Source organism: Cryptomeria japonica, chromosome 5 (assembly GCF_030272615.1).
Source record: "Cryptomeria japonica chromosome 5, Sugi_1.0, whole genome shotgun sequence".
NCBI lineage: Eukaryota > Viridiplantae > Streptophyta > Pinopsida > Cupressales > Cupressaceae > Cryptomeria > Cryptomeria japonica.
The window spans coordinates 158133655-158145836 of record NC_081409.1 but is presented as its reverse complement, the minus strand read 5'-3'; the positions used below and the strand labels follow the sequence as shown (position 1 = coordinate 158145836).

Genomic DNA, 12182 nt, shown 5'->3' with positions numbered 1-12182 from the left:
GTGATTAATAAGTCATCAACATATAAAATCAACATTAGCATATCACCTTTATTTCTTTTGTAATAGAGATTAAGATTTGCATCATTTTTAGAGAAGCCTAGTCCTGAGAGATAGGTGTCAATTCTTTCATACCAGGCCTTGGGAACCTGTTTAAGCCCATAGAGAGCTTTCTTGAGTCTACATACATGAGACTCTGCATTATAAATTTCAAACCCTTCAGGTTGCTCTAAGTAGACTTCTTCTGAGATCTCACTATTTAGAAATGTTGTCTTAACATCCATCTGGTGTACCTTCCACCCCTTTGCTGCTGCAATGGCTAATACAACTCTTACTGATGTATACCTGGCAACAGGTGCAAAAGTTTCTTCATAATCTATTCCTTCCCTTTGTGAGAACCCTCTAGCTACAAATCTGGCCTTGTGTTTTTCAATACTGCCATCTGCAGCATGTTTGATCTTGAACAACCATTTAGATGAAACAACTGATTTTTTAGTTGGCCTAGGAACAATCTCCCAAACATCATTTTTCATAATGGACTGATACTCTTCAGACATGGCATCCTTCCATACTTGATGTTCAAGTGCATCTGATACATTGTTTGGTTCAGCTTTAGAGAGATCATTCATAAGGGTGACATAGCTAGTGAATTTATTCGGCCTTTTGCTTTCCCTGAAGGTTCTTGAAGGAGCAACAAACTTCTGAGCTTCTGCTACAGTCTTGGTGGCCCATAGTGGTATTTTCTTGAGGTTTTCTGTAGGTGGACTTTGAGTTTCACTTATAGTTTCCTCAGGATTCTCCCTCTGAAGCTCAGGTATAGGATCTCTATCTCTGCTAGGGGTGGGGATATAGACTTCAGGGTCTAGAGAGCTTTGGGCTCTTTTGAATGCTAAGTCTTCTTCAAATATCACATCCTTGCTTAGTTCAATATTCTTTTGACCAGGTATATAGATCCTGTAAGCTTTTGAGGTTTCACTATATCCTACAAAGATTCCCCTTTTTCCAGAAGGCTCTAATTTTAATCTTTTCTCCTTAGGTACATGAATATAGACAGGGCATCCAAATATCCTAAGGTGGCTAATATCAGGCTTTGATTTAGTAAAGACTTCCTCAGGGGTCTTATCTTCAAGATGAAAGTGAGGACATTTGTTTTGAATGTATACAACAGTGCTAGTTGCTTCTGCCCAAAGATTGATATTTAGATTCTGATCAAGAATCATAGCTTTGGCAGCTTCAACGATTGTCTTATTTTTCCTTTCAGCTATCCCATTTTGTTGAGGGTTATAAGGTATTGTTAACTCTCTCTTAATCCTTGAATTTTTACAAAACTCTTTAAATAATTCTGATGTGTATTCCCCCCCATTATCAGTTCTTAGGGTTTTAATTTTATTTCCTGTGTAGTTTTCTGTTAGTGATTTTAATTCTTTAAACCTATTAAGGATCTCTTCTAATTCTTTACATTTCAGAAAGTAGATCCAGGTTTTCCTAGAGTTGTCATCAACAAATATTACATAATACAAAAATCCCCCCAATGAAGATACGAACATAGGTCCACCTACATCAGAATGAACTAACTCTAAAATTTTACTTGTTTTTCTAGTACTATTCTGAAAAGAACCCTTAGTATTTTTACCTAGGGCACATTCTGTGCATGCCCCTGAATGATATTGCTTTAACTTAGGTAGACCTGTGACAAGGTCTCCCATTGATGATAAAGCTCTAAAATTTAGGTGGCCTAGCCTTCTATGCCAGATTTCATTTGCATTTGTAGTTTCATGAATTAGGGCTAAGTTGGGCTCTGTGCATAGCTCATACAAGTAGCCTTGTCTTTGACCAATTGTTTTAGTTTTCTTGATGGATGTGTTCTTTGGCCAAGCCAATACTTTGTTGTCCATAAAGCTTACTCTATATCCATCGTCTTCCAGTGCTGATATTGAGACTAGATTTCTCTTGATGCCTGGAACATATAGTACTCCTCTAAGTTGTAATGATACACCCGACTTTAGTTTGATAGTGCAGGTTCCAACTCCTTTGACTGGATGTGTAGAGTCATCTCCAATAGTTACTTCCTCATCATTCTCCTCTTTCATGGAGTCCAATACTTCTCTGAATCCTGTGATGTGTTTGGATGAGCCACTGTTGATCACCTAGGAGTGCACTTTGTTTGATGCTTGGTTTGTGAGCGCTGAATAGAGCACGTACTTCTCGGAGTCCTCTTCCCTTTTAGATTTTCCTGTTTTGACAAATGTGGCTTGCTTAGCTCTTTCTGGACATTTGGCAACATAGTGCCCAAATTTGTCACATCTGTAACACTAAATCTGAGAAAGGTCCTTCTTGAAGGTGTTCTTGCGGTGACAACTTTTTCTCTTCCTGAATTGCTTCTGCTTGCTTTTCTTGTTTGAGTTTGTATTTAGAACTTGAAGATCTTCATCAATATTCTTCTGTTTGATCCCTTTCTTATTTTGCCTTGATTCCTCTTGGAGACAGTCAGCCTTTAGCCTATCGAATTTTTGGAATTCATCCCTTGCACTGATGCCTTGGACGAATGTTTCCCATATGCTGGGCAACCCATCTAGAGCAATGATGCTTAATTCTTTGCTTTGGATCTCATATCCAAGGGTTGCCAGTTCATCCCTTAGGGAAGATATTCGCATGAAGTAGGCATTGATTGATTCTCCTTTTATCATGGCTATATGATTTATTTCTCTTTTTAAAGCCAAGGTTCTACTGGCATTAGATATCTCAAAAGCGTCTTCAAGTGCTTTGAACATGTTGAACGCTGTTTCATGTTTCCTTATAATGGGCATGATATTGTTTCTTACCCCATCAACTATGATTTTAATAGCCTTATCATTTCCTTCTCTCCAAATTGCTTTGTCAGGTTCAGACTCAGGTTCTGCAGTTTCAGTCTTTACAAATGATTCGACTTTATTTTCTTTTAGAATCATTTGAATTCTGAATTTCCATGCGGAGTAGTCATCACCTCCTCCGAGTCTGTCTTCAAATCTGATAACGCTAGCCATTGAGAGAATTGTGATGTTGAATATATGCTTGATTTGAATTTTAAATTAAAATTGAACATCCTCATGTTCGATTTAACTATAGCTCTGATACCATGTAAATGTTGTTCAATTTACAATTCAATATGCAAGATGTATTCTAATTTTATTCTTTATATCTATGTATTATCTATCACTATTATAATTCTGACTATCTTCTTTGTTTGGCAGGTAAGAAGTATTTATCGATTTCAATATCCTCTTCACAAATACCAAATGATATATATATGCAAGAGGGGAGGATCAAGCAGTGCCTTGACTGGTCATGTCTTATGGACATGACCGATCAAGACACTACTTGATCGCACCCTTTGATATATGTTATCAACCGGTGTTTAATTATTTACCAACCCGATATTAGTCGGGGTTCACATAACATAGTATATATGCCAATCGGTATTCACGATGGTGTTGGCATGGCATATTAACCGATGTGAATCGGTGTCTATGTTAACCGATACCGATCACTAACTAAAGGTTATATACATTAAACGGTGCATACTTTGCCACCCGATAGCAACTCGATAATCGTTATTCTATTTGCTGGGAACACATCCGATATAGATCGGGATAGATGGTTAACCTGATAACTATCGTTGATCACCAATGTGCCATGCTATAATATGATTATCGATATTGATATAAATGAGGAATGATTATCAAATAAAATAGCTTGAAGTTTTTCTTAATGGTTTAATCGATAGGATAAATGATTGAACGAGAGACTTCATTTATCTCTCATTCAATCATTTATCTTACCGTAGGTACCATGTATTAACACTCCTTATATAGAGATTGGAGAAGAAACCACCCAAACGGATAAAAATTACATACTGGCTAAAAACTATAAAGCTAACTAAAAAAATAGAAAGAAAACAATTGCCACTAAGGTGGCTTTATTACAACTGTAAGCTTTATCTTGTAATAATTAAATATTATTCTAATAGTTAATAACAATTTATGACAAGTAAAAACCAAAGGATATGCTGATAATTGAATATTACAATGAGTAGTGAAATGCAAGAGTGATAGAAGATAAACCATTGTGCAACTAATTTTTAGAGTGTAGTTATTCCATATATATGATTCATCTGAAACAAAATACGTGCATTATTGCTTGTTTTAAGGGCCTATTGTATAGTTATAGTGCGATGTCTCATAAATGCATAATGTCAAATAGATGATAAAGTTTCTGGGTTTGTTTCAAAGCTTTTAAGCTTTGTTGAGAGGAAATTATCTCTGTGGATGACAATGGCTGCTATTGAGTGCTTACTTTTGTATTACTTGGTTATTCCTGCCAATGAATAAAATATTTGGCCAGGGTATATCTAAGAGAGCATTGAAATTGGTTTCTTTAAGTGTTATATTTTGATGTTTTAGAAAACATGTCAATACTTAGGGTTATTTGGGATGATAGTTGGATCTGGTGAAATTATAAATAGTGTGTTTTTTCACCTTTCTTCAAGCTTTAGTGGGATAAAATTGTTTCTTATTTATAGCTAGAGTTGTAAGTAAAATTAATAGTTTAAATCAAAGTGGATTGATTTTGGCAGATCCATAAAAAGTTTGTCAAAAAGTAACTTGCACCGAACATGGTGTTTGTTTATTTGATCTACTACCATGGTTCATGATGGGTGCCTAATATCCTTTGCTTTTCTGTTTGATTCAGGGTAATCAAAATTCGACAAAATCATGAAGCAACACAGGAAGCGATCTTGCTTGCATTGTGTTCAAGGAATTTTACCAACAAAGTTATTGTCTTCAGGTATTTTTTATATAGTAGATTGGAATGCTTATTGTTTGTCAGTTGCATATACATATATTTTATAATGTAGTTGTCACCTAGAATACTTTCTTATTTAAGGATATCCACTTATGTCTTGGTATTTTCTGGTAGTTAGTTACTGCTGAAATATATGGTTCAAGTTCCCTTCCTATTCCGTTAATTGAGAGCAGGAAATGACAATGATCTCATGTCAGGAAAATATATTGTGCTGTTAGGACAAGTTTAGATCAAATATAAGGTTCTTTGCTTGTTGTAATTTTTTTATTTCAGTGACTAATCTTATCTATTGTTGTCAAAATCATAACAATTGTATTAATGATGATAGCATTTTGACAGTGGCACTAAGCAAGCAGCCCATCGATTGAAAATTTTATTTGGATTGTCTGGCTTGAAAGCTGCAGAGCTGCATGGGAATCTCACTCAGGCACAGAGGCTTGATGTAGGTTCTTTATCTTCAACAGTATTCCATCCTGAATATCAGTTTTGTATTACATTCAGTTTTTTCAATCTTTATTATATTTAAGAACAATTTTTTCTTAGATACTGTGCACTCTTTCCATATAACAAAATAAGACAATAAGTCTATTGGCAATAGGTCATTAGCCTATTGGTTAATTTGTGGCAGAATGCACATATATTTAAACATCTCGTTCACTTATTTAAACATGGAGTAATTTAAAATGCTTGCAATTGAATTAAAGTATTTGGGAAATTGATTTATGGTTTGTCTCCAATGCTCCATGTTTCAAAGGACTGTGAGCTGATGTAAGTGTTTCCAACAAACCTTTGAAATCCACTAGTTGCTCAAGGTCCTGTTTCATAATGAAGTTTGCACGAGTCTGTTCACTGTCACAAGCACAATCTGAATTTTTTTTGTTGTCTATTGGTTTGTATGGTCTTCTTTCACATCTGTTTCTTAAAGTGCAACTTGTCTTAGATAGGTAAGATCCCATTTTTTAGTTGTTCAACAATTTATAACTTATCTTAAGTTTTTGTATCTGTATAATTGCAAGGAAGCCATATACCACATCTCTCATTCTTACAAACATTGACAATTTCCTGGTCAACCGTTGTAGCTGCTCATTGTCAAGTTAATCCCATAAACAAATGATAATATTTGTATGTTTTATGGAATAGTCTTGGGCAATACTTTGCTATCTATGTGCCAATGTATCATGTATACCAGTTGAGATATGGCAGTGTGCAAAATATAATGGTTTGGCTAGAATTTTTTTCATCTACACATTTGATTTTAAATTAAATGATATTGTTTCTTTTTCCCTTACATTTTATTTCTTCCTGTGTTTGAGTTTCATCTCCATAGTTTGTGCTTAGAGGACTTTCTACTGGGTTTATGTTTTTATGACGTCCCGATGACCATAAACATTCATGAGATTTTAAAAGTTAACAAGCATAACTAACATACAAGAACTTGGGGGCCAGATCTCAAGTGAAGAACATCTAGAACAACAAAAAATTCATTTGACTATGGTTTTAAAGAAAAACAGGTACAAGCTTACATGAGCAAACAGATTACATGGGCTTTCAAGCAAGCAGATAAGGCACATGCAGAGTGAGAGGTTGCTGAAGAGTCCTCATGCCCTATGGAAGCTTTCATCCCTTACATTGAAGGTGGATCGAAGAAGATTTCTAGAATTTTGAAGCAACAGGGCATCAAATCAATTTTCATTGTGTAAAATAATGATCAAACTGAACCTCAAGTCAAACAAAGATATCTAGAGCTAAATTTAAGAAGTGCCTATTGTATTAAGTTTCTAAATTCCCATGTGGCTGGCCATGTATCCTTCTATTTGAATACATATAATGTTGAATGTGAACATTGATCTTCTGAGAGAAATTTTTTGGTAGGAATATTCAACATATGGGCTACCTTGGCATATGGTATAAAGTGTCAATGTCTTAGCCACGATAACCTTTATGGCTTTAGTAAAGGTTGTTTCAGTCACTTGATTTTATTTTAAATTTTTAATCAATACCATGTATCATGGAAAACATTTTCAATACAATTGGAGTCATGTAGGAATAGTAGAATTCTCCCTATTAGCAACAAAATGATTTTATAAGCTTTTAGTGTACCCTAAATGTTATTCTGGAGCTGATAAATTTCTGTAGCAAAATGCCAGTGAAATAGATGGAAACAGGTTGAGCTAGCTCCTTCATTCAGATTGGGTGTTTATTTCCAAGCCATTTTTATAAAGGCTTACCTTTTCTGGATCTATTGCATAAACACATCAACATGGTGGTTAGTAGTAAACTCTATGGTTATGCTTCCTGTAAATAGAAGAAGGTCATTGTACAAGCATATTTGTTCTTAAAATTTTTCTATCTGATCCAGTATTTCAGTATTTCAAATACTTTAATACAGATAAAAACAAATCAGCAGAGCTAAACCCACACAAACAAATTAATAGATAAACACTAAGAGAACACAAGATTTATCTCGTGGAAAATCATTTCGGGTAAAAAACCAAAACATCAAAAGCTTTTATAAAATCAAATGAGCACCAACCCAAGTACAATAGTGAGCTGCAACTCACATAAAGAGCACCAACTCTGAACACAAAAAAAAGGCACCGACCTCATAAAGAGCTCCAACTCTAATAAAGACACAGAGGCTCCAACCTCTTAATAGAAGAAATAAATCTGAACTTATAACCTCTCAGATTTCAGATTTTAACATATATATCAGACTTAAATTTCTTGTAAAACAGAGAGGAATGTATCAGAAACACCCTTTTCTCTCTAAAACTTTCGAAAAATTACATTGAAGTCGCCTATGATATCTTCAATACAGATTGAACAAGATTTCAGAACATGAGTTTTGGATCAGTCGCCTTGACATCTGATATTCATGCATGTGTATCTCAGTATGCCATCTTCATGAAAATCTGCAACAAAAACTCTGCTCAAACTAAAACTGCTTCTGCACACACAAGGAATATGAAATTGCTTCTGCACACATAAGGAATATGAAACTGCTTCTGCACACACAGAAAATGATCAACAAATAGGCACAACTGTCAGATCTGAAGGAGAAGTTGAAACGGTCAAGAATATACTGCCAACTTGTGCAGACCTTTGACCAACCACCAAAAATTCTCTGTCAACACTAGTAAACCACCAAAGACAAAAAGAACAGTTAGAAAACAGAGCCAACCGATTATGAAGACAAGTAGCAGCCTTGACATCCATTGACACATCTGTATAACATGCAAACGACAGAGACTGCACTTCTGACCAACCACCAAAAATTCTCTGTCAACATCAGTAAACCGCCAAAGACAAAAATAACAATTACAAAATAGAGACAACTGACCATGAAGACAAGTAGCAGCCGTGACATCTACTGACACATCTGCATAACACACAAACGACAGAAACTGCTCTGCATACTATGTGGCAGCAAGCAAACTGCCCTCACATTGACATCAATGACAAGAAGATCAACTTTTTGCACATATAATGTCTATTTGTTTCTTTTGGAGAATAATTTCACAGCTAGGAGCATGCTTTTAGATAAACACTCAGTGGCTTTTGATTGATAGGGGCACACATAATTTTGAGAATGATTGAAGGGCATTAAGAGAGAATGTTGTCCTTATATCAGAGTAGCTGGAAACTCCTGTCCCTCCTTGGGTGTGTGTATCCCCATATCCGAAATGGATACGTATCCGATACAGCCCGGGTACACATCGGATAATGTACCCACGCATGCCCAAAAGACCTTGATTTCCAACTGTGCCAAATACTATGTGATTTGATTTTTTCAAAATTTGATGTAAATCTTCTTAAATTTAATTAAAAAAAGCTTCATTCATGCAATTTAAAAAAAAAATTGGTATAGAAAACATACACCAAATGAGAAAGACAAATGAAATGTTTTTCTATTTCGGCAACCCATTTTTTTCAGTTATCTTTTAATACATCTCTACTATTTTTGCATACTGTAAACTGTTAAATCAACTTATAATTGTTTATGTAGCAATTATGTGGCTATATTGCTTTTGAAGTAACAAAAATCTCCTCTAATAACTTAGAAAATTGTGTTAAATATATGTGTATGTGTTTTTTATGAATGTTGTATCCAGCCATATCCATATTGGGGGTCTTAAAAAATGGTCGTATCCGTATTTGATACCGTATCCATATTTGTATCCGTATGCGTGTCCATGCAACTTTGCCTTATATTTCTTGTTTGTAAACTCTTAGCATATTGTTGGTTGTCCCTTGATTTTAAGGGAGAAAAACCAAAGGTGAGCTTGTCTTTATCTAATTGCTGGGGATGAAGATTCATTTTAGCATTTTGAATTTTTTTTTCTTTTTTCTGTCGGTTAGTCTCAATCAAATTCCTTTGAGATCCTGGTAAAATGTACTCTTCCAAGTGTTCAGGATTCTGATTTTTTCTTGCCAAGGGTGTGTTAGAAGATTTTATGTTTGTCATTGATGTCAAGTTTGAACAGATACATTCATGAAATTTGCAGTAATTCTAGACTCTTAGGTTGATGATACATTTTACAGATTTTTGTTATATCAAACACTAGGTTGATAGATGCAGGGTGCACATATCTGGTTCTTTTAATGGTGGCATGACAATCTTCAGGCAGCAAAATCATGCCAGTATGGTAATCTGTAGATGAACATCATGTTCTTTGCCCCTTCTGTGAATGCATCTAATTCTGAAGTCAAACAGTAATGTGAAGAACAATGAATTAATAAACATTACAGTGTGTTCTTGTTCTTAGATTATTAAACATCTGCATAGAAAATACACAGTAATTACTTAACCAGATATTACCATTGGTTCACCTATAACCTGGAACAAAATTCTATTCATGTTGGTCCGAAGAGTTGTGTAATGGATGTCCGAACTGCTATAAACTGATCATGATTGATTACAAATCAGTTAGATCAGTTGGATTTGGTTGTCATCTTCACGTGAACAGTTGGATTATTATTTAAAATTGTTTAAACACAAGTTGTTGTTGTGTATCTTTACGTGAAGCTTGATATGGATTGGTTGAGTTGGTTATTGCTGTTATCAAACTATCAAAGTCAGTTATAGGCAGTTGGAACTGTATTTTCTGCCTGTCCAACCAATAGCAGTCCTTATTTAAGAAGAACAAAACAAGAGTATCGATTGCTGAACAGAGATAAACTATGCAGATTGAAAACCACTAGATAGATGTCTTTACAATACAGAGAGAGTTATGAAGAAGAATTAGTAAGCTGGTTACAGGGAGACATAATTCAGAGTGTCTAAACTTATGAACAAGATTCTGCAAACAAATTCTGTAGGTTGTGTGGATTGAATATGAAATGTTATTGAGAATCCAATCAAATACAAGGTGCCAGAAGTATGCAATCTTTAAAGGGGGATTGGGGTATACAGTATTTATTTAATTTATTCATTCTCACAGATACAAATTGTGCTGCAAGTATATAGCTGATTCAGATGATGAACAAAGGCTAATAATGCAGAGGTATATAACATTTTCTTGTTGAAGTTGTGTTAAGTTGGTGTGCCTTTCTAAAGATTGCAGACATGATACACAAATTTACTAACAGATTGAATATAGAATTGTTTCATATATCAGAAGTCTTATGGTGTTCAATTTGTAATAGCTTCAATGTATGCTTTCAAAATTGTATTTGAAGTCTGAAACTCATTTGTTTGCAACATTCTTAAGGTTGGTGCCTTAATTTTGCTGAGTTGGTGCTGAAATTGATAAGTGATAGATTTGTAAGAGTTGGTGCTCTATCAAGGGATTTGGTGATTCCTTAGGGTTGGTGCCCTTAAAATTTGTAGACACTTTTGATTTGTGAGGCTGGATTAGGACAGTAGATCCTAGCAGCACTTCTCACTGTGGTTTTTCCCATTCCAGGTTTTCCATTTAATTCTTGTGCACTGATCTTCACTTGTGATTGCATTCTTTTCAGTTCTGCTTTCATGTTTCTCAACTCTTCAAGAATACTTGATTGTTTAAGGATTAGAAAGTTTTATCTACTACTGATTCACCCCCCTACTCTCAGTAGTAGAATTGTGTTCTACAGGGTGATGGTGGAAACTAGCTTGCAAATAAAGGTTGGTGCGCGAAAATTCTCTATATACCTAACAAGCTACTGATTTATTGGTCCTTGTTTAAATAAGAACATCTTTCAAAGGCTGAGAAGTACTTTATATACTCTAGTGGGGAATTGTGATGCTCCAGGAACACATCTGTATTGTCTTATTCCATTTAATCAGTTGACATTGATATCATTGGAAAATCTGGAATGCAATTTGACCATCGATTTTATTAAAGTTGCATTATGTTCTATCTTCAGTTAGTTTTCCTCTTCTAAAACTAATGAAGTGTGTTAATTTGCATCATGCATTTGCTGAGGCTATTGAGTGGATTAACCATTTAGACAAAACCTCAAATATATATAAGCAGGATGCACTCTTGACAGGAAATTATGGATGATTGGACTATCCCACCTAATTACAGAATGTATTAAAACACCCTGGCTTTGAATTAACACTGAACACCAATTCGAACAGAAGTTGAAGTAACTAAAAATAAAACCATTGGCAGAACAGCTTTTGTGAGTTGACCTTTACATCTGATCTTGTTTGCTTCTCTGAATTGAAATTACCTCTGTAGAGGTGAATTATCATCCAATATGCCTATTTCTGAGTTTGGTTACATTTTATGTCACTATGTCTATTAAATGATGCATTTCTTAGCCCTAACTTCAAACATGAAATTTTTTCGTTGGTGTTCATGCCAACAATATTTCTACCTGGATATTGAAGGCAAATTATAGAGATTTTTTACTTTGTATTTCTTGTTCTTGAAATTTAATGTTTGTGTTCATATTTCTATTTTGATATTTTATTTGTATTTAGATCTGGAAAAATGTGTGTGTGTGCATCTGCTAGTGTGTGTGTGTGTGCCTATCAGTTTCCAATTTCTGATTTTTATTCTAGTTGTATAAATTTTATTATTAATAATCAAGCCTATATAGAATGACACCATACAAGATTATTTAGCAATGCTTTTTTTATGTTATAAGAAAGGATAGTTGTTTATAACTCCATTAATGAACAAGAATAGCTTTCTTCCCCTGTATCTATACAAAATATAGTCACTGGTAGATGGTTTATTTTTGGTGTTTTAGCTAAAGTAAGTGTATTTCTCTATATTCTTCAGGCTTTGGAACTATTCAGGAAGCAAGAAGTTGATTTTCTTATTGCAACTGATGTTGCAGCTCGAGTAAGTGCAGTTTTTATAATATTCTTCTTGTGCTTGCATATCATTGAATATGCTCAAAAGATG

The 12182-nt window shown here is 34.6% G+C and overlaps 1 protein-coding gene across 2 annotated transcripts in view; it reads left to right on the top strand.

Annotated features, from left to right (window-relative positions):
• The window catches only part of LOC131072693 (DEAD-box ATP-dependent RNA helicase 28), a 125942-nt gene that overhangs the window by 71997 nt on the left and 41763 nt on the right, over positions 1-12182 (top strand). For both annotated transcript variants that reach the window (XM_058008925.2, XM_058008926.2), the window contains exons 8-10: positions 4726-4821; positions 5179-5281; positions 12057-12119. In XM_058008925.2, the coding sequence (XP_057864908.2) occupies positions 4726-4821; positions 5179-5281; positions 12057-12119 (262 nt within the window). The remainder of the gene's footprint in view (positions 1-4725; positions 4822-5178; positions 5282-12056; positions 12120-12182) is intronic.